This window comes from Echeneis naucrates, chromosome 7, assembly GCF_900963305.1.
Source record: "Echeneis naucrates chromosome 7, fEcheNa1.1, whole genome shotgun sequence".
In the NCBI taxonomy this organism is placed as follows: Eukaryota; Metazoa; Chordata; class Actinopteri; order Carangiformes; family Echeneidae; genus Echeneis; species Echeneis naucrates.
In genome coordinates, this window is record NC_042517.1 from 804,433 (window position 1) to 827,428 (window position 22,996).

Sequence of the window (22,996 nt, forward strand, 5' to 3'; positions counted from 1 at the left end):
TGGACGGGACGGGGATGATGGGCGAGGAAACAGCGGTTAGAGAATTGCGCATGAATGCAGAGAGGGAAACAGAGACCGAGCCGGATATTTAAAATAAACACCCACCTCTTTGCCATTTTTGGTGAAAAAGACTGTGGTGAAACCTGCTTTGATATTTTCTGAGTGTATTCCACAACCAATGCGATCGCCTCTAGCGCACTTTGGCCCAAACTGCTGCCCCACAGGGTTCCCATTGTACAGCCTGAGGGGAGAGAGGAGATAACCATCTTTTTACCAAAAAATGCTGGCTGCTTGTCGCTCTACTTGTTGCTGCTACAAACAACAATCAATTATTTTCTGTATTGGTCTGTTTAGTTTTGAGCCGCACCACAAAACTTGTACAGTCATGTTTTTATCATGTTAGAAATATTTTCTAAAATCTTCCTTTTAACATTTAAAAACACAGACTATTTTAAATGATTTTATCTCAACACTTCTGGATCACTGCAGCACAGTTTTACTTATTTCGTCCCAAAAAAATTCTATTGATCACCTTCAGGCTTTTAACTAAGAGTCAAGACCAGCATAAATGGTTATTTCTGAGTTCCTACAGGTTGTCTGTCGTCAGCATGGCGGACGGCATCATCGCTCCAGAGGAAGCACAGATAAACAGGCTTGATATTTGGACGGATTTGAAAGAATGTGCAGTGCATCTCACATATTCCTTTGACCCATCATACACATGTTCTTCACAGAAAACAGTTATATATAGACACGAGGATTTAAAAAAATATTTTGTCAGCCTTAAGATTGAATAACTGTTTAGATATTATTTTAATATTTACTCATCACAGTTATCTCTTGTAATTGTAGTAAGGTTCACTGAGTTCAGTTTGTTATCTGAAACACTTTTCTGTCATGCCTGATAACTCATGGCACAGACAGTGTTTTGTCTGCAAACTGGTGGATTAAAGGAGTGTCTTCAACCATCTCAGGTTAATTGTGAGAGCAGAAATGAGGCTTGTGATCCTGTCAGTGTCAATAAGTGACATGCAGTAAACAGTCAAGCGTACACACGCCTTTCAGAGATCTGACGGAAAGAATGTGTCCGCATATTTACACTTCAGTACAGTCACACAGTTGCTGTGATGAACCTACAGAGGTGTAAGGATCTGGCACCAGTCGAAGGTCCTGTCTGCTCCAGAGGCCATCCCAGCCCTGAGATCTGGAACGATTTGCCAGAGGAAATCGTGTTGGCAGAATCTGTGACCTCCTCCTAATCAGAGAGCTTTTGGTGCCTTTACCGTCCCTGGAAGTGTTTCATTTCATTTAAAATGACTGTTGACACTGGATGATACTGTTGTTTCTTTCTTCATTTTGAAATCTATTTATATTTATATTGATGTTATTTTCTTCCTGTCTTGGTTAAGCAGGTTGTAACATAGATTCTGAAAAGATTATGTGTATTACTATTGTCCCACACTTCTCAGTTCCTTGAAACCATCATTGAGCCTGAAGCTGAATATCCTCCTGGGGAGGGATTGGGAAGTTGAAGCCTGTGTGTCGGGTAACCAGAACGTCCCGACCAACTGTTGTTGGTCATTCCCCTTCACATTTTCACCTGCACGTTTCCACTGGCAGTCGGCAGCGTTGCACATGAACACGTGTTAATCTGTATCATTTGACATACTTTGCAATCCTCCGTTTGCCACAATCACTGCTCTCTACCACAAAGTGAATAAAAGAATGTAAATAAGAAAACCTCCTCTTCCTCCTGATTTCCCATCAGCACACTTAATCACAGAGTGAATAAAACTATGCAGATGCACTTTGGCGTGTATAATTACAGCAACTGATATGTTTTAATATTGTACATCATCTGTCTGGTGTTGCAGTGGCACGATCAACAGACGAAATCAGACGCTGAAATACGAAGCACTTCCTGTGCCGGAGGCATCTAATGTGGGACTGCCACGCACTGTAAATAACAAATATAAACCAGTTCTCATCATGATGCCAAACACTTACAGTGCTTACCACCAAGTCCAGGTTAAGTACCAAAGGTGTTCAGTGATGCCTGACAATTTCTCCATCACCAAAAATACACCGTTTTGTTGTTGTTTTTTTACCATTTTGGATAGCTAACAGTGAAAAGAAGCTAATTTTTTCTATTTCATTTTAAAAACTGCTCAGTCAAAAGAGTAGCCTGATGATGAGCTCAGAGAATTTGCCAATGCATTTTTGCATTGATGACGGTGGTTTTACTTACTTGCCGTTGTCAGCGTGGTAAGCTACTGAGTATGGCAGCCAGCCAGGCTGGTGGTCCAGCCTGTAGAATTTAGGCACCAGGCCCACAGCAATGGTCCCCCTCACCCCTGTGTCCACTATCGTCACCTGCATAAACACACACACAAACGATTTTAACAACACCTGTGACAAAAAGTGAACTGGTTTAACTCGCTGCATTTTAAAACAGCATGCAGTACAGTACAGTGAAAAGATTTCTATTACCGTCAATACAAGAGCAGCAATTCGAAATCCAATCAAAGCCACAATTTGACCAAGTGGAATATCTGCGAAGAGCTGTTATTTTTGATGAAGATAAAACACACAACACTGTTGTGAATTGTTAGCATCGTAACACTCTAGACACACACACAACGGCAAAACTGCCTGTGTCACCTGATCCAGAGACTCAGCATCTTTATGACAAACAATCGGCTAAGCAGCAAAAACGGAGGGAGAAAAGGCCACAAGGCGCCGTTTTACCTTCCCTCCAGAAACATTAAACATCCGCTCCACATTCTGAGTCTGATGAGTTCATCTTTAACCATTTTACAGATTTATTTGAGCCGAGCTGTCAAACTCTGCTGCTACAGTTTGTACACACGAGGGGAAAATTCTTCACTCTTAAAATTGAAGCCAGTACCTTATACCTGGATATTTTGTAATGACCATCAGGGGCCTTCTCCTTCAGTGGTGAAAAGAAGTCAGGTTGTATTGAAGTCTATGGGAAAATGTCCCTCCTCCTCCTCAGTTAATGTTTTTCTGATGAGTTTATGGTCTCAGTCTCTAGTTTACAGTCTTCAAGACAACAATATGTTCATTTTTTAAATAATAATAATAATAATAATAATAATAATAATAATAAATAACCCCCCCCCTTCCAAGACATCACAGCTGCTAAAGATAATCACAGCAAAATGACACAGCAGAATCAAAGTTAATGGAGGTAAGCCCCTTCCTTCGATGATGACTCAGGTAAATGTACTCCTATTATCCCTCACATGTCCCTTTCTCCTTTCCAGTTTACAAGACTCTTTATCCCAGGCACCGAAACAGATGCACCTGAATGACAGTTTTAACAAACCCTGGGACTTCCCCATCTAAAAGATCCAGTTCTGATTCCTTTCCTGTCAATTTAAGCACAGAACATTATACCTTTGATTTGATCAAGAAGTAAATTGTTTGTCTCAGCCAGTCACAAGTTCCACACCTAAACTGTTAAAATACCACAAATGTCCCAAGAAAAGTTACAGCAACATGTGAGAATACTTAAGATTGGGAAATAGCAGGAATGTGCTCAGTGATGAGCCGTTCAGTTATGTTGAAATTCATTTTTCAAATAAATCTATTAAAACAAGTGGAATGCTGCAGATATTCAGCTGGATCTGTAGAAGAAAAAAGAAAAAAGAAGAAAACTGGAGAAAGTGAAGCGGTGTTGGCAAGAGAGGGAAATTAATTCCTTTTGAAGGCAGGGCGAAGAGAAACACGAGGACAGCAGTGACGCATACGTCAAAAAAAAAAAGCCTGACCTTTATGAGAATAAATGGTCCCAAATTTTCGAGATATCTAGAGAAACCGACAGTATGTGCGTCACGGACTACAAAAAATGCAGAGTAAAACTCTGGGTAATGGCTGCACTAAAATCCACTTATTGAAATGTCAGAAAGCGCCACCAGCCTCCTAATGCGATTCTCACTTAAATATAACTGGTATTATCTTACAGATTAGCATGCTAAGGCAAGACAGGGAGAGATTTAAAAGAAATGTCACATCTGTTATGAATCAGGGACACCTCATGGCCGCAAGACATAACGTCAAAGTACGTTGCTAACATGTCAGAGGTGGTGCTTCTTTACTCAAGAGGAAAAGAAATTCTGAATAGAACAGCCGAGGAGGCTGACTGTGTTTGGGGGACTCCTCTGCGGCGTTGGCCTGTCTGGGTTTACAGCTCAGCAGAATGACGTAGGTCCGCTGGATAATATATCGCCAAACCATCACGAGTATTCCTGCCACACCTGCAGTTTCTTGACTATGCATCACAAAGCCTACAATGATGTGCAACATCCTCAAATGAGCTGGCTCATAAATAAGACCCCACAGCCCTCAGCAGCTAATTTATGACTGACCTCTTGCAATTTTCCTGCGTTAAATCACCAAGACACTTTCCTCGTCGCTCTACTGTTTAGATGAGACCTATTATACGTACTGTAGGAGCGCGACAGCTTTACTAAAATAAATGCCTATTGCTTTCTCTTGCTGCCAGCCTGCTGCAAAAATAATTGTTACTCCTATCTTTGTGTGCAGAGATACCTCCTAACCCACACCCTAGCCCTCATTCCAATGCAACTAGGATATTTCGGAGGTAGTGGTTTTGCTGGTGAAGTGGGGCTGTGGGGGGGCCCTCAGAATTTAATTGAGAAAATTGTCTGCAATGGGATTCCAGGGGATAAAATTACTGGCTGGATGGAAAAGCCATCTTGAGCACAAGCAGGGACGATGGTATGTGGTAAGCCTATCATATTGTGACCACCCCAAACATTTCAAAATGAAAATAATAATAATAATAACCGATCGCTTTTTTCCTCTATAACCAAGTCAGAGATATCAAACTGTCAGCTTATGATGCACAAAAAACTCTCAGAGAGCTTACAGTCAGATACAGTAACAATGTCATATGTCGACTTACAGCAACACTATCAATGAGCCTTACCTCAAAGTAGCAATTTCCCTTTGATAAAGGATGGCCAGCCACATAGCAACCCACCTCCTCAGAGTTCCCTTGGTAACTAAGGAGAAGAAAACAGGTTAACAATAGGTGACTCCTTATAGATCCAACTGCTGTATGCACAATCAGAAACACATCCGACGTCTGCTTTGTTTGTTCTCATCACATGCACTGATGTGTGCAGGAAAATGCGTAGTCCTTATTGATAATGAAGGTGATTCAGAGCTGGCACTGATACTGACAGCGACACATGATGACTTTGGTGCTCACCAGCTTAACCAAAGCATGTGACCTTTTTCCCAGAGGGCAGTTTACAAGTAGCCAAAGCACAAGGGTAAATAAAAAAACATGAAAAAACATGTTGGACATGGTTGGATTCCTTTCAGTTGCTTCAATACTCAAGTTGATCTTAGTACTTACCTTTTCACTATCTGTAATGTTAACAGTGTTTTTTCCACAAAAAACCCTCTGTATGTTGAAAATCAGGTTGTGATTTTGATTAGTGGCACTTTTGGTTTTCCTTTTATGCAATTTAAAATGTTGGGGTCATTGGAGCTTCAACAGCTTAGAATTAATTTTTGCAGAGAAGCATCCATGTTATACAAAGTAAATGACAATATATTTCTTTAGTCACAGCATTTTGATGGTGTGGCAGACAAATGGTTCAGATGAACAGTGATGAAAAAACAGAAAATTCTGCCCACCATCCTTAACCACCTTTATTTTCTAAAGGGGAAATAGTTAATTACGTCGCACTACACTGTGGCACTGATTTGGCCGTCATCGTACAAAAACTAGGCAGAGAAACCAACAGAGTATATGAATGTACAGGCTGACCTGAGTATGTCTCCATCCTTCTGCAACCTCATGTATCGCTCCTGCGCAGGACGCCCATCACCAATATCTCTGATACGGCGCCTCAGATTCAGGAGGCATCTGTGGTGAAGCACGTTGATGTCATCCATCTTCATAAGGAATAACAGTGGAAAAGAGACATTATGCTTATGTGTTCCAGTGCCCAACACATTTTCCTGCTCTTTACAATAACTGATTAAAACTGCCTGAACAATTCACTACACAAGAGTTTTTCAATCATCCTTTACTACGATGTGAACATGACATTATTGTGATGAAGCAGGATTTCACTGTTGGACACACTAACCTGCTTTGACATTGATACTGATTCCTGTGTTTTTTCTCAGCATGCATAACAGCAGATAATTCACTATTTATCAAGAACTCGGCTTTTGGAGTTAAATCTAAAGTGAGTTTCTGTAGGATTAATGTTCATATTTAAGAGTTCTGATAAAGTAAATATGTCAGTGGCTGAATAGCCGTAGAACATTTTAGTCATCGACCTTTTCAGTTTCCTCCGACTTAGCTTGACACAGTCACATATCACATAGTCTTGTTTGTTACTTGTAATAGAAAGACATAATGGGTGACTTATTGTTCCACCTGTTGGTATGAAGGTGCTGACTTCATGGTGATGTAACCTTATTAAAGTTAAGGCAGTATATCGCTGTGGGGTTAATGTTGGATGAAAATAAAGTGGACAGAGACACACTCAGACACCTCTCCATCTCCAGACTGTTGGTAATTACTGTGTCACGATATGTTCAGCTTTGATCGATCTATCAAGCTTTGTGAACAGCCACTGGACATTATAGCCTTGATTGATCCAGTGATTATTGAGTTATTTCATATTTTTCAGGGCTCCTTCATGGTGGGCGTGTCAATGTTTACATCGAGCTAATGCTGTCAAGGTTTGAAAGCTAGCAGTTCAATCCCAACTGTGCTAACGGAAGAGCTCGTTTAAATTACCAGCAAGTAGATGTAAAGAACGTCAACTGCTGCCATTTAGGCTGTAGATATTTTAGTTGGTGTCGATTAGAGGACAGCTGAAAACAGTAGCTGTCCTTTCTCGTGAGTGAGGAGCTGTAAGTTTAGCCTCCGGGCTGTAGCTGAGTTAGCATCGTTAGCGGCTAATGCGCTAGCTTCTTGGCTTGAAGCTGAAGCTCTGCGCGTCAATAAAACACGAACAGAGATCGACTCTGAGAGTGGAGAGCGACACAAACATCCATCACAGCCACCCCTTACCTCTTATGGCAGCGGCTAACGAGATAAAAACTCACTTTTGTCCATCCGCTGTGAGTCCATTAGCATCACAGAAAAAACTTCCCAAACTGGAGTTCGGCGCTTCCTAATGACGTCACACGCTCCGTGCTGAAATAACCAATAGCGTCGCTTTGTGTGCGTGTGTGAACAAAAATATTTTAAATATGAATATTTGATTTGTGTTCAATAAAATAAATAACATTGTGTGTTTTATGGCAGCAGGTGGTTCAGCCTGTTGTCAGGCTCAGATTAAAGGAAGGGCTCACATTTTATTGTCCGGCAATAATTACAAAAATATCATCTACTACAATGATAAAGTCTTGCTTAGCTATCATAAATGTAGAAGCCACATGGTCTTTTTCAAATATTTCACAATCAGCTGTTTTCTTCAGTGTTGATGTGACATTGACGTCTGTTCTCAGGCCTTTCCAAAGAAATTGTCCTTTCTGAAGAAAAGCCACAACTGTAATCTTTATTTGTGCCCACAATTGATCAGTTTCCTTTTTCTGACTGTAATCCTTCCTTTTATGGAAGAGTTCCCTTTTTATCAGCAAGTTGAATTTTTCGGACTTCAGCTCCACCCTTCCCACACTGAGACTTTAAGTTTAGTTTAATGAACCAATGACAAAAAACTTTACATTATGTTTGAATATATATTTGTTAAGCTGCTAAAGACTTCCTTTGTAGTTTAAATTACAACAAAGCATCAGCTTTTTTTTTGCGAAGTCATGCCACTCTGAACTGTAACGGAATAAAGTACAAAGAAAGGTGTAAAACCCTAAAATGTGCGTGGAAGCGTTGAATGTACTTTGTTTGATTGCTCTACTAGTGTGGTCCCAACACTTGGTTGGGTTTTGCAGTTCAGCAAGGACTTCGGTTGCTATGTTGAAAGCTGAAGTGGCAGCAGAGAGATTCCGTGAACCAGCTGTCCAACCCGAGCCAGGGAGGCAGAGAAAAGGAACGAACTGAGGAAGAAACTGTGCGACTGCCTGCAGGAGGAAAAATGAATAATCCAGGGCAGTGTGGAAAAGAGAGCCCCCGTTGGTCTGGCGTGGGTCGTGGAACATTCTCCTGATATGTGGAAACAGACCAGTGCTGTAGCCTGTGAGCTGATGGGAACACAAGACGGCAGGTGATTTCTGCCCTCCTTGCCAAGATTAATCAGGAGAACAGGCCGCTGATGGCGAGGCGGATTTTGGCCTCATGTTGCCCTGAACTCCAGCAAGCACAGCGCCTTGGGTTCGTCTGTGTGCTCTGTCAGATCTGTAGTCCGACTGCAGGGGTGATGCCAAGCAAACCTCCCGTACGCAGCACATTCTGTTCATAATAATGATTATCCTTCATATTCCTTAATATGTCCTTTATTCTACCAACTAATTGATCAGCTGCTTAGTCTATAAAACACCTGACAACAGTTAGAGTCAGAGCAGACTTCATTAACTGTCTTTCAGCTCGAATGTGACACAAAGAGAAGTTAGAAATTCCTCTGTTTCACAACACTGTTCCATCAAATGTTTGGTAATTTCCCTCTAAAATATTGAGATTAATCACTCGTCAGAATAGTTCCTGTCTGATTTCACTTGGATCCGCTGTGCCATCTGGAATCTGTCATAGCAAGTTCGGAGTTTGGTCGTTGCCATCTTGTCGGGTTTCTTTGTTTGTTTGTTTATATTTTTTACAGGAAGTAAAGTTAGTTGTCTCCCAAATCAGCTGTTGAATTTGGGTTTTGTGTATTTCTGATGATGTGACTACAGATGTGGGGCGCAAAAACTGGATCCTTTTCATGCCTTTCTTTACTGACTGCAAAGATCTGACATTCAAAAGAAAACACCTCGCACACAAACAAAGTAATCATTAATATCTGACATGTAGCCAAATAAAAGGAACATTAGGCAAGAGACCGGAACAAAAACAGAACCCAGAACCAAAACTGCAAAAATAGCAGCAAGTTAATTAAATGGATTAATTTGTGACATAAACCACAAAATTTGGCGCCAGATAGAACATGATGATATTTGAGGTTGCATTAGCATTAGCATTTGGTTGGGGCAGATTAATGTGGAGGGGAAAAAAATTTTCCTGTTATCACGGGAAAGGTCAAGTCATCTGCTAGAGGTAGAGATGTGTACGAGCTCCCATTGCTTGGTTAATATCCTGCAAAAAGTGTGTTTGTGTTTCATCGGTGCTCAGAGCACCCACAGCATCAAGGCTAAGCCAGATAACGCAGGAGACAATGGCTGTCCTGATAAGACAGGAATTCGTTTCTCAGTCCACCGACCATCCTCAGGCAGAACCTTGACTCGGCCTTCAATGACTGTCACGTGCTGTCGGCGTCATTGATGAGCCACGACGTTCCGTGGCCCAAGTGGCATAGCTGAAGTATTTTATTGCTGCAGAGCTGCTGATATTTCAACAACACACTTCTGTAAATGATTCCAGTTAAAGTATTTCATTCCAGATTCAATTTCACAAGTTACACTTTGTATCGGCTAAAAGCGAAATAATGACAGAGCTCTTCACTGTCAGAACATGATTTAAATGGACTTAATGGACCTGCAGGATCAAGCACGGAAGGATGTTTCGGAGTAAAGGGGATGATCTTTCAGGATGGCACTCGTGTAGAAAGATCTTAACTGGCTGAGTGGAGCGATGGATTGCATTATCAGCAGTTTGGCTCCGGCTGGTCAACGCACATTCCTGCAAAATTAAGTCCTCCTCCTCCTCCTCCTCCTCCTCCTAATTATCCAGATGATTACTCTTGCAATTCAAACAACTAGCAAGCAACAGTCTCTGCTCCTCTCATTCTTCAACATGTGATATGGCCCATGAAGTGAAATAATATCTCATAGCTGCTGAAATGTAGCCCAGAAGTTGACTCGCTTGTTAGACTGTGGATTAGCCCTTTTGTTGAGGAGGTGCATATCTGAGTCAGCAGTGGTTTGGCTAACGTATAAAGTCCTGTTCCATTCCTTTCTCTGTGATAATATACTGACATTTCAGGAGAGCCGTGCCTTCATCCTCCCTCCTCTGAACTTTGAAATATGTGACACAAAGACAGACTACCACAGATTTTACCTCTCATCTTCATCCTCGGCAATGAGCTCCTGCAGGAAACACACAAGCTGTGCATTTGTTGGAGCAAATGACATTGCAGTGGCGACGCCAGTGGAGGCACATATACATTTGTATTTGTTACCATGGCGAATGGCGTGGCAGAGAGGTCTGTGACACCGGGAGGAAAGTGTCTTTACACACGTGTAATGTTGAACATGAGAGTAAAGGAGGGCTGGATGTATGTGAGACTATATGACAGGAAAGGGTGGAGAGATTTGATAATTTCTGAAAGGAACATAATCCACCCCCCACTTGCTCTCTCCCTCCCTGCCACCTCCCTCTCTCTCTCTCTGTCTTTCTCTCTCTCTCAGTCCCAGCCCCTGAAGGTGTCATAACTGTGCTCTCCCTCTCTCTCTCTCCCTCTCTCTCTCTCACTCTCTATCACCGCCTTTCAGATCTTTAAAAGCTGGTGCTTTGCTGTGTCTCTCTCGATCTCCATTTGTCTCCTCTGGCACTGCAGGGGACTCAACCGGCAAAGCACCAAGGAAGAGCTACTGTATAGAAACGGGAAGAAGACTGAGGAAAGGGGAGAGAAAGGCAGAGGGAGTGAGAGGGAAATATACATCCAGAAATAGCATCAGCCACATTTAACTGGCAGAGAGTGACAGTGTGGAGAACCTGAGACCTGGACAGAAAATGCCTATCCTTTCTAACTTAACAACCGTTGTCTTGTTGCTGATTGCCCACTGCGGATCATGGACTGGGGCAAACCGCTTGGGGCCCTTCAAGGTCTGTCCCTCCTGCAGGGATCCACTGGGGGCAGGTCGGCCCCCCAGGGACCATAATGTTTCCGGCAGCACGTCAGTGTTGGCCCAGGGAGAGCCCTGTGGTGTGTACACGCTGAGCTGTGCCAAGGGGCTTCGCTGTGTCCCCCCTCCAGGGGAGCACAGCCCCCTCCAGGCTCTGTTGCAAGGAAGGGGCATTTGCGCCAAGCACAGCAGGACTAGTCCCACTGAGAGCCCCCCTCCCACAGGTAAGGCACTGTATACACACTCACACACGTGCATGGCATCATGTATGCACATGCATGGACACTGCAGGTAGCCTTGAAATGTACAGTGGTTTTGCTTTAGTGAGGATGCAGCCACACACAGTGTATAAAGTGTGTCTCTCGTATTTCTGTAGATTGCATGTGATGCTGTGTGTCTCACCAACAAAAAGACAGGCCAATTAGTGTGTGACATTTAAGCCTGGGTGCATTTTGTGATCTACAGATGAATTGTCCAACCTCTGCAGTGCCTCTGAGCCACTGTGATTAAAAAAATGTCATTTCTCGTTAGAGTCCTGTTGTTAATCAGAAATGATGGAAAATCCCCAAAAACACGGGGTTGCTTCTGAAGCCCATCCTGTGAGCCTTCATCCAGACGACAAAGATTGAAGTTAAGATGCATTTGAGTGGTTCGTACAGTGTCATTTTCAACGACAGGGCGCATGACAAGGATCTTTCCTCCAAGTCATGCTCTCTGTGGAGGATTCAGAGTGAATGTGAAACTGACACAGTGTCACCGAGTCCTGATGGAGCTGCTTTTTGTTGCAGTGATCCCCATCTACTGTCCAAACAGAGACACTGCGATTAACTATCAGTGGAGGAAATGAGGTTTCATTGAATGACCACCCACAGAAAGATCTCAGTCAAAGCTCACTGTGTTGTAAAATGTGACATTGGATGTGATTTCTTGTTGGTTTCATGTCACAGTCTCATGCTGGTGTGTTATTTCCTCTCAGGTCCACATCCCTCACACAGTGGTGACATTGAAAAAGTAAGTTCATGCTCTTATTTCGCTGTCTTTAATGAATGAAGCTGACACATCCTCACCTGAATGGCACCGACGAAGCTTTTCACACTGCAACGCTGCATGAATGCACAGGAAAAGGCTGCGTTGTACTACAGAGAGTTAGGCGCGTAGATCCACTGCCGTTTTGGGTGTTGCAGTGCATGTACACACACCGCTCTGGAGCCATGCATCATGGTGCATGATGTGTGCGCTGCTATGCGGCAGAACTAATTGAGCATGATGGGAATCAGAAAAGTTTCAAGCCGGCCGCTGCCACCGCCACAGATTTTTTCACTTTGCAAAGCTGGCTGATCTGCAGCAATTTCAAACCCATGTGTGTGTTGTCATGGGAGCGACAATAGTCACGCAAATGATCAAGTTTCATTTCACAAAGTGACACAAAAACGCACAGTCACTTCAAACCATTCAGTGACCTGAAAAGCCAAAGCATTGTGTAACAATATGGTTATATAATGTTATACAATATGTGACATCTGATATATGAATAAATATACATATCTCTGCCTCTGGCTCTGCTGCTGCATCACAGCTAATCCTCTGTGATTCATATCGACATGTTTAGTGATAAAAGAGGATTTCTGCCAACACAACCACCTGAGGGGGGCCGGCAGAAGACAGGTCCTCCAGTTATGTTTGAAGTCACACTCTGCGTTGCTTTTTTCAGGCGCCGTGCCGCAAGCTGCTCAACAGTGTCCTGAGGGGTCTGGAGCTGACAATCTTCCAGTCTGACCGCGACATCTACATACCCAACTGTGACACCCGCGGCTTCTACAGGAAAAAGCAGGTAGAGTATGACAACCACCTGAATCATCAGTGGAACTTCGGTCACACCTTGTGTGGTCGGTGTCACCGTTCGGCTCTCTAAGTGTCAGAGCTGCACTCCACTGCAGATTTCTGCTGATTTGACCACAGGGGCTGAGAATATCTGACACTTCCCTCTCTGAGCCGCTCAGCTGTGGGCTCACAGATTCAGTACTGCGCTATGATGACATATCATTTTCTCTCTCTTCCTCTCTCACCACCTTTCCCATTCTCCCACTCAATTCTCCGCCCTCCTCTCCCTTTCAAAATCTCCCTCTGTCTTTTAATCTCGCCACAGTGCCGCTCCTCCAAGGGCATGCAGCGTGGCCATTGCTGGTGCGTGGACGAGCTCGGCACGCCCGTGCCCTCACGTGCCAGCGAAGATGGCACTTTACCGTGCGATGGGGAGTGAGGGATAAGTCTGTCTTATTGCTCTGAGCCTGGAGGAAGAGGAGGAGGTGGAGGAGGAAGAGGAGGAGGAAGAGGAGCAGCAGGAGCACAGGGAGAGGGGGTGGCTTTAGCATGTGCTAGACACTGCCTGGACAGGAGGTAGCAGGGATTAACCACTTCCTATGGAAACACACACCAGTTAACGTTCATGTCCTCTCTATAAGCAAGACACACACACACACACACAGACCCACACAGACACAGCAACATCTGCCTGAATGTTCAACAGTTGCAGCAGCGTCCTCTGCGTCGTCTGGTGACATGCTGCATGCTCACATTAACGCTCCGTGAACTGCCTCAGTGATCCAAGCGGTGTTACTCCGAATGATCTCTATATTCCCTGGCTCTTGTCCCGGCTTTCTGGTAGATTTTTTCGTTTCCTTTTCACTTTAGGATAGCTGACACTGCCTGTGTTTGTTCTGATCTCAGTGGGCTGAAATACTGTTACGCAGGTGAAGTGACACAAACGTTTGGAAAAACGTGTCTCCGTCACCGTCCTCTCTCCCTCTCTCCAAAGATACACTGATATCGACGTACCTAATTGACAGAATATTTCTTTTCTATTAATTTATTTTTGAGTATGTATTTCCATCAAAGTACTGCTTGAATCTTACAGTATCTTATCTATATGTAAAGTCAGAAAAAAATAGTCATACGAATATGATCCTGGATGCTTCTGTTAATTTTATTTGTCAAAATGGCGTTCTGACTGCTTATTAGTTGATTGTTTGTACATATGTTGGATTTTTGTGGTCGACTGTGTGTTCTGAAGTGGCAGACTAAAAGCTTACGGCTGTTACCCTTTTCAAAAAGTTGTAAGGCATATTTTTATACACGTCAATATAATATTTTATATATGAATTGTTGGTTTATTTAATGAACTACAGTACAATGCCATGTATTTTTATATTGTCAGCAGTTTCTTATTTAAAGACAGAGATTATTTTATTTCATGTTAGGGGAAGTGTTGCGCTTCAGAGGCACCTTTATGGCAAAACTTCACTTCACATTCATCAGAGCTCTATTCTATTAACTGCTGTACATCTTATGGTTCCAGCTCATGTTTTTAATTTCCTTTTTTATTTATGCTTTGTTCATTTGAGAATGGAGAATGTCCATGTTACTATTATGTTTTATTTTGGCACATCATACAATAAAATTCAGATTTCAATAGAGGAGGAAAAAAAAAGCTCAGATTTGTTATTGTTATAGTATGTCTTTCCCAAGTCCTTGCAAAAGTCAAGAAATTGTGTGCTATTAAAGTGTGATTAGAATTTATCTATTTCTGACCAATCTTGTTGTGCCAATGTGTGTGTGCTGTGATGACAGGTCCAAAGATGACAAAGGACCTTAAGATTTGCAAATATGAAAATAAAACATAATGATAATAAAAATGGAGAAGAATAAAACATATATTAATATAACAGCGTGTGCGGAGTGTGTTCTTTCAGTGAATGATGTTGGTGATGAGGAAGAACAAATGATGACGTTAGCTTTTTGACTTGACTGTTAGGTGCTAAAAAACATTTTTATTTAACGTTGCGTTAATCTTCTGCTCAGCTAAATACTTTTCAGTACGTAAAAACGTAGATCACTCTGTGGAATATAAGACTCATCTCATAAATGAGCTATTCGTGATGAGTTTGACCCTCATTGCATCTCTAATATTAACACTATGGATGATGATTTCTTTTTAATGGAGAATATTTACCACGTGGTCTCACAGTCTCCGGAACTCTGTACCAAAAAATAACAGTAGTTTGGATTTCTCTTCACCAAATTACACGACAAGCTGTCCAATAGCTATCACCAACTTTCAGTGCAAATACAGCTGTAGAACATCTGTCATTTTTAAAAAGAGACATTTTCTTGTGTCAAAAACAGCTAATCCCTTAAGCCGCCAGAAAAAAATTGATGTGCAACAAATGGTTACTATTAATGATAACGATAAAAAGAAGAAGGAGAAGTGTGAGATTAAGTCATTTGTGGGATTAATTGAGAAAGACAAGTGTAGGCAGAAGTCCTGCAGTCTTCCTGTTGGAACAGTAACTCCTGCAGCGTCACCTCCGGAGCCTCAGCCAGCAAAAAAAAGATACATAAAAAATGTCTGAATGAGGATTCTTCTGAGATGTCAGTGATCTGGAGAGCTTTGGACTGAAGCTTCATGTTCATGTCAGAAAGCTCTGCAGTCACAGGGAGCAGCAGTGAAACAGAAATTACACATTAGAGTCATGCTGCTTTTCTGCCATTACGAGGCACATAAAGGATCATTCTCTCCCTCTTCTCCACACCGAGACTCAGTACATGCCTGTTTCCAAGGTAACAGCATAGAACATCCCATTTGTTCATGCATATTATGAAATGAAGGCCTCGCAGAGAGTGAAGGAGGAAGCATGATCCTTTGTAGAATCACACCACCACACGTCCTACTTATGTATCTGGGCTGGTTGTTTGCTATTCTCTGAGGTTCTTTTCTGCACGTGGAGCCGATGCAGCCGCTGATACGTCTGTTAGCAAGCACAGTTTAGAGCAACTCAATTAAAAGCACTTTTCTCTGTATTCTGATGCTCCGGTCTTCGTGGAGACTCTCCAGATCAAAGCTTAAGGTCCAGATGGAGAAGCTGATAATTGACAGAAACTGTCAAGTATTTTGTTGCCACTTTGGATTCAGCCATCAAACCAAACCAATGTTGTTCCAATAAAGCTCCAAATAGCAAATCATTTTTCTTTAATCGTTCCGTATCGCTGAGAATATTGAAACTAATGTGATTAACAGCCTGAAAATACAATATTAAATGCTAACCAGCTAGCACTCTTCAGAGCACAGCGGGAGAAGATGAGGAAGGAGGACAAGCCTGTGTTGTAGCCGTTGTCTCCATTGTCCGACTCGTCCTCGTGGTTTGTCCTCCTCTGCTCGCGTCACATGGACATCCTCTCCGTCTCTGCACAGCTGGGCAGATTGGCTCTGGTGTCAATCAAAAACAGGAAAAACAAACGATCAGTTAGTGACCGCCGATCTCCATTTATTCTGACAAACAATGAGTGGGTTTGTAACTGAGCTCTTGAACGTCACAGGAAGGTCAGCACTTGGAAATCACTTCAATCATAATGTGGATGCTCATTTCTCCCCTTGAGCTGTTCCCTCTTTCGTCCCACAGTGGGGAAATGTACAGTTTTACAGCAGCGAAAGAGGGCATCAGTGAAAAAGAAATAGAGTTAGACAATATAAACAAGTAATCTAAAAATGTCTGTACATTAGTACTATAGAAAAAATATGTACAGTACGGTCAGTTCAGAGAGTCTTCTGTGGTCTGCTGGTTGTGAAGTCTGACAGCTGCAGGAAGGAAGAACCTGCGATATCGTTCCTTCACACACTTTGGGTGAAGCAGCCTGTCGCTGAAGGAGCTCCCCAGTCCTGCAGGGGGTGGGAGTCGTTCTCCAACATGGATGACAGCTTAGCCATCATCCTGCTCTCTCCTACCACCCCCACTGAGTCAAGGGGGCATCCCTGGACAGAGCAGGCCTTCTTGGCCAGTTTGTCTGCTGCTCCCCCAGCAGACCTCCATAAAAGATGGCTGATGTCACCACAGCGTCATTAAAGGTCTTCAGGAGTGCCCCCTGCAGCCCAAAAGACCTCAGTCTGCTCTATAAAAAGGAGTGAGCGGACGCTGGAGGATCTACAGAGGTCTGATCTTTCGTAGCTGCTAGAGACCCAGAAGGCCGAACCCAAAGGACTTCTGAGTGCTGAGCTAAAACTGATGTTGTGAGCTTTTCATGGTTGTTCTGCTGGAACTGTCAAACTGAACTAAAATCCAGAATCACCTTCGGCCGATCTGTTGTTGGTATTTTATCTTGTTCTGGTGAATCTTGGGACAGATTGGGCCACGAAGGATCCACCTGTTGGCAGGTCACATGTCATCAGAGAGGAACAGGGAGGAGAGGCCACTAAATGCACCATCCCCTCTGATGAGTGCAGCGGACACCGTGTTTGTGGTAATATGCTGCCCCCTGTTTGTTTGGAGTGTGAACGCAACAGTTAGCCGGTTCTGAAACACAACAGCTCAAACATACTGAAGCTCCGTTTCAGTCAGTGCTGTGAGATCCCTCCAAACGTTATATTCACACTTCTTCTGTAGCTACAGCGCTGACATCTGGTAAGAGTCTGAAACACACAGCTACAAATATCTGGAAGGTTCAAGGGAACAATGGTAAATGATTCCATTTCTATTCAAGGGAACAGGGAACTAACTTCCCCATCAGGTCTTTGTCTTTCGTCATCACTCAACCATCATTTCACATCAGCCTGCTTTATTTTTAATATCTAATTCATATTTCAGATACCTCAGCATGTTAGCTGATGTCTACAGATGCTCAGAGAAGCTGGTAGCATTTCCTGAGACTTTACTAACTGAAGTAGAGAAACTAGGTTTATCTGAGTGATTCCATTCAGTCTGTTTTGGCTCGTGACCCCCCATGAAGAAGCAGCTTCTCGTTGAGGACAGTTGTCATATTTCATAGTGCTTAGATTTAGTTGAAGGTCAGCAAAATAGAATCAATAACACATAGATTTGGAAGCAGAACTCCCACATTAATCATCTTATGACCCCTCAGATTCATCATGTGACTCAGTGAGTTTATCGTTCTACTGCTGTGTTCGATTCAGTTTGACTCATTACTGTTTAACTGCACAAGTTGAGTTAGTTCAAAGAAATTACGCTCAAATACAAATTAAAGTGAAAAATGCACCTCTGAAGAAATGAATGTGGAGGGACCCTAACCCAAACTCACTGAAGTTAAAAACAGAAAATGGAGGAAAGAGATACAGAGAATTCAAACTGTCATGTAAACCCTGAAACAAGTTTGAAATGGTCAGAGTTTTTTGGGTGCTGTGTTTAACTAAAGCAAAGCCAGAAACAGCTCAGGTAACATGTCAGGTGTTAATCATTATTCTTTAGTTTTTACTCACCAGCTTGAGCAAAGTTCTTTTAACGAGCAGAAAGAAATTAACACAAAAAGACTTTGTCACAGTAACGAGTTAAGAGTTGTTACTCTCATCGCTGACACTTCTGTCAACATTTCAGAGAAATGTTTTGTTTTATTCAATCTCACAAAGATTCGTCGGTTCGATTATTTCTGACCGAAACTAGAAAACTGACATTTCCGACGACGCGTTTCAATTGAACGCACCATGACACTGCGACGGACCGCCCACCCGCAGTCACTTGACGCAGAGGCCTCTCTTTTATTGGTCCGTGCGAGCTGTCAATCACAAACTCACCGGGTGGTTTATAAAAACACGGATGTACGCGCGGGGGGCGGAGTCGCGCTGTCAGTTGGAAGATGGCGGCGCCGTCGGAGAGTTCCGACCGAGCCCCGTTAACGCCCCGTTAACGTTAACGCGGAGCCCGGAGCCCGGAGCCCGGAGCCCGGAGCCCGGAGCCCGGAGCCCGGAGCCCGGCTGACCTTCGGCTGTGGGCGCCGTCTCAGAGTCAGACAGTCCGGTCGGTTGGTGGACAGAAGTGAGAGTCGAGCTCAGCCTCCGGTCATGGCCGCCCAGGGGAACGCGGCCGCCGCCTCCAGCCCCTTGGTGCTGCTGGCCCCGAAGACCAAGACCAAGAAGAAGCACTTCGTGCAGCAGAAGGTGAAGGTGTTCCGGGCCAGCGACCCGGTCCTCAGCGTCTTCATGTGGGGCGTCAACCACTCGGTGAGTCGGCGAGCTCATGCTAACGGCCGGGTTAGCATTAGCCACCCGGCCTCCAGCTGCACATCTGGGCGCCTGGTTTGGGTGAAATAATGCAGAAGAACCGGTGTGACAGCATCTAACTTTAGATCTCAGCTCAGCTCCGGCAGTGTGACGAGGCTGACAGTTTAGATTGGAGTTGCACTCATCAGTCCAGAAACGTCAGAAATGGTTTGACCAAACATTTCCAGTTGCTCCTGCTGGTCTTTCATATTTTAGGATTTGCACTGTTGTTGATGTCACTGTTGTGAAACATGGAGGCCTGCACCGTTAATGATGAACCATTAAGTGGAAATCTCAGCCTTTTTGTTGTAAAGATGATCATTAGTAACAGGACTGTTCAATGATTGTAATCTCCTTTTTCCTGCAGATCAATGACCTCAACCAGGTGCCTGTTCCTGTCATGTTGCTGCCTGATGACTTTAAGGCCAACACTAAAATCAAGGTCAACAACCACCTCTTCAATAAGTAAGACTTATATCCAGCAGTATTGGAATGCAGTGTGGACTGTGTTGTGTTCTCACTGACCCACCTCGTCTCCCTCTGCAGAGAAAATCTTCCAGGACATTTCAAGTTCAAAGAGTATTGTCCCCAGGTCTTCCGAAATCTAAGGGAACGGTTTGGTATTGAAGATTTAGACTATCAGGTACGTCGTTCAAAGATGCAATATCCAGTATCCACACCTGCTTATTTATTTAGTGGCTCTTTATTTGTTGAAGAAAATGCAAAAGGATGTCCATCACAACATGCCTTTCACAATCCCCAGGTGTCGTTGACTCGCAGCCCCCCTCTTAGGATTGTGGAGGACCAGGGAGAAGGTCTGCTCCTCAACTCCTACGACCGATCGCTGGTCATTAAGCAAATCTCCAGCGAGGATGTAGCAGACATGCACAGCATCCTGTCAGAGTATCACCAGGTAAGTTCTTTTTAATCCACTGATAGGCCGTTAACTGTGGCTCCTTTTATATTTTTCTGCAAAATCAGAACAATGAAAATGGGACATCTAAGCGCGCCGTTATGTCAGCAGTAATTATCTGCCCCCCCCAGTCAAGGTCCATGGGACTGTTGTGATTCCATAGAGGCCAATGCATTCTGGCATCCTCATTGTGACTCAAACTCTGACCTCAGAGAAAGATTAATGAAAAATAGACTAAACTGCAGCCTCGGTTAGTGTTTGTTAATGAGACTTTATCTGAGAGCTGAAGTGATAGTTGACTGAACAGAGCAGATTCCACCTTTGGGCCGGCCCTTCAGCTGTCTGTCTATCAAGATGAGTCTGTGGACTTTTCTGCTCTGCTTGAACTGCGTTTTAAATTGTCTGTTGTGTGCAGGTTGTGTTATCGATTATGAACAGAAATGCATATCAGTCACATTTTGTCCTTGAGTGATCGATCCAGCACCTTGTGTCACCACCACCAGTGTCAAGGGCAGTGTGGATTTTAGGAAAGGATGAATGAACAGCGTTCAGCTGATTTTGGTTTGATCAGCCTATTGATGTTAATTTGGAGATTTGAGCTGAGGAAGTGTATACATGTTTAATATAGATTTAATTATTGCTTCCCAGCATCAGGATAAGTATGTATGTGACACAGGTCCCCGTTATAGATCCTGCAGTGAAACTCAGGCTATAAATAAAGTCCCTGTGAACGTCTTGGATCTGGATCCTCTCTGTTCAGACATCAGCTCCAGGTTTATCTTCAGTCTCCATGTGTCCTCCCACACGGACCTGTCCTCTATATTGCTGTACCGCACATAAAGGGTCACACTAAATGTCCAGCTAAAGCTTTGTCTGCCTAACTTTTTCTGGACCTTTTTAGTAAATATAAAAAAATATTAACCCAACAACAAATAAAAAACCCTGAGAGAATTTTTGTTAAAATCTGAAATGAGCACTTGCAGGTGATTTTAAAAAATGTTCTGCCAAAGGTGAGCGAGGTCGACCCAAATCTAATTATTTTTAGATTTACCATGACTCCAGGAGCAGCAGAGCGATGCTGGAGGAGGACAGATAATTATTCAACCTACCAATGGCTGAAGCGTCCTACAGCCAGACTCCTAATGTGGCTTAAAGGTGGCTGACCTCCCCGTGGGGGGGGGGCGGAGAGAGGAACACAACAGAGTTTCTCATCATCAAGGTTAGCCGATGTGGGGCAGGCGGCAGAACAAACCCGGAGCTATAGGAACGTTTATTATCATAAGCATTATTCAAATTCTCATATCTACACATCTGTGTTCATGTAAATAATGTACGTTTGTGGGAGAGATTAGAACAAAGGGACACTTTGACCTCTGTTTTGTTCGTTCGTGCTCAGCCTGTTTCACTTTTCCAGCCCAGGTCAGAGTCAGCGTTCATACTTGTTACTGAGTCATATGGATCTTGAACACACCACTAAGTAAATGTTTGGCTCCTCTCAGCTCTTATTGGAATGTGTAGCCTGTGGTAATGCAGCCTACATAAAACTGGGAGGGAGACGAGGAAAATGGCCGCTCTGTGTTGTTCTGTTGTTTTGTTTTGGTTTTTTTTGTATTTTTGTATTTTTCCTTCTACTGTCCATGAATGAACTCATTGTTGTCAGACTGATGGCAGTTTCATTGCTGTTTCCTTTTAAAATCACAACAGTTTGCAGGTTGCAGTTAATCGTGTCAGTTGTCTGGTCAATATTTAGTTCCTTTGGTAGATGTTTGAACTGCTGAACACCTACGTAGAATGAGCCTGTTGAAACAGACATGACTCCAACAGTATATGTAAATTTAAAGGCCCCATATTTTATACTTCCTGAGTGATTTAGTCAGATTAAATATTTGCTTCATTGAATCTTCACAGCTCTTTTTGGAACAGGCCAAGTGAATGAAACTATCTGAATGCACAACATTTGAAATAACATTCTTTTTGTCATTGTTGTGAATTCTGTAAACTCTTTTTTTGTAAATCTCACTCATTGAAAAATGTCACTCCCCAATTATCCATAAGTGGTTGGCACAAGAAGAAACACAATTTCAATGACAGTCGGCTGATTAAAGCCCATTTATGTGCAGAAAATGGCATAAAACTGAGTTTTGACAAAAAGAGTGAGGTCTTTTTAATATCCTGCCTGTCCAAACTGAATGAGGTCAGTCTATTTTAACAAACTGCTGCAGTCAGTGCTGAGCTGGATGGACTCAGTAACTGTGACCTTTGGATGCAACCTGATGAAACCCTGAGGGACATTTTTCCATCTTTAGTGTGAATCTGTCTAATACTCATACTCGTCTTCTGCTTTATTATTTACATTTCTCATTTAGCTGTGACTTGAATCCACTTCTCCACACCGTTTGTTTCCTCCCTGCAGCACATTGTGAAGTGTCATGGAAGCACCCTGCTGCCACAGTTCCTGGGTATGTACCGGGTGAGTGTGGACAGTGAGGAGACCTACCTGATGGTCATGAGGAACATGTTCAGCCACAGACTGGTGGTGCACAGGAAGTACGACCTGAAGGTGAGGAGGAACTACATGGCTCAAACAGCCCGACCTATTTTTGTTTGTTTTCAATCACATGACGTACTTCTGATCGCTGCTTCCCTGAACAGTGGAGGTGACGCAGATCTAACAAACTCGAACAGCTTTTCCAGCCGTTTGCAGCTCTGCTGCTTTCCTTCTGTGCCTTCTGTTATCCGTCCATTCTCATCCTCCATCTTTGATAGTTACGTTCAGAGTCACGTCTCCTATTGGCTCCGCTGGGTGATGTCACAGCCAATCAGAGTCTCTGGATCAGTCCTGTATGTTTCTGAGTTTATTGTGTTGACAGAATAAAGAGCTGATTTTTCATCATTAATGAGCAGAACTCCTGATCAGATAAAGACAGAAAGGACCCAAACACATGAGAGGAACTTTTCTGTGGAGAAGAAGGAAACATTCAGAGTGCTTGTAGTTTGAGTTTGTTCTTGTTTTCTGAGCTGCATCTATAAACCTCAAAGTTCTTTGTCCTCCCTCACTTCCCTTTGATACT

At 43.2% G+C, this 22,996-nt stretch overlaps 3 protein-coding genes across 9 annotated transcripts in view; 2 read left to right on the forward strand and 1 right to left on the reverse strand.

Moving 5' to 3' along the window:
- spryd3 (SPRY domain containing 3) overlaps window positions 1-7,193 on the reverse strand; it is a 45,641-nt gene extending 38,448 nt beyond the window's left edge. For 2 of the 5 annotated variants that reach the window (XR_003840903.1, XM_029505687.1), the window contains exons 1-5: window positions 7,091-7,189; window positions 5,828-5,955; window positions 4,976-5,051; window positions 2,249-2,373; window positions 106-241 (exon numbers count right to left, since the gene is read on the reverse strand). Coding sequence is in view for 4 of the 5 variants with exons in the window: in XM_029505687.1 (XP_029361547.1) it covers window positions 106-241; window positions 2,249-2,373; window positions 4,976-5,051; window positions 5,828-5,955 (465 nt within the window). In the remaining variant the exon portion in view is untranslated. Of the gene's footprint in view, window positions 1-105; window positions 242-2,248; window positions 2,374-4,975; window positions 5,052-5,827; window positions 5,959-7,090 lie in introns of those variants that run through there. The other 3 variants (XM_029505688.1, XM_029505689.1, XM_029505690.1) reach the window with 3 other exon arrangements.
- Window positions 7,194-10,587: 3,394 nt separating this feature from the next.
- Window positions 10,588-14,684, forward strand: igfbp6b (insulin-like growth factor binding protein 6b). The gene is made up of 4 exons (XM_029505691.1): window positions 10,588-11,195; window positions 11,948-11,982; window positions 12,683-12,802; window positions 13,118-14,684. The coding sequence occupies exons 1-4, from the start codon at window positions 10,859-10,861 to the stop codon at window positions 13,229-13,231; spliced, it is 606 nt and encodes a 201-aa protein (XP_029361551.1). The 5' UTR covers window positions 10,588-10,858; the 3' UTR covers window positions 13,232-14,684.
- A 3,914-nt stretch (window positions 14,685-18,598) lies between these two features.
- pip4k2ca (phosphatidylinositol-5-phosphate 4-kinase, type II, gamma a) overlaps window positions 18,599-22,996 on the forward strand; it is a 9,514-nt gene continuing 5,116 nt past the window's right edge. Inside the window, exons 1-5 of one of the 3 annotated variants that reach the window (XM_029506171.1) lie at window positions 18,599-18,973; window positions 19,380-19,454; window positions 19,584-19,655; window positions 19,776-19,925; window positions 22,339-22,485. In XM_029506171.1, coding sequence (XP_029362031.1) covers window positions 18,815-18,973; window positions 19,380-19,454; window positions 19,584-19,655; window positions 19,776-19,925; window positions 22,339-22,485 — 603 coding nt within the window. In that variant the 5' untranslated portion in view covers window positions 18,599-18,814. Of the gene's footprint in view, window positions 18,974-19,379; window positions 19,478-19,558; window positions 19,656-19,775; window positions 19,926-22,338; window positions 22,486-22,996 lie in introns of all 3 variants that reach the window. The other 2 variants (XM_029506170.1, XM_029506173.1) reach the window with 2 other exon arrangements.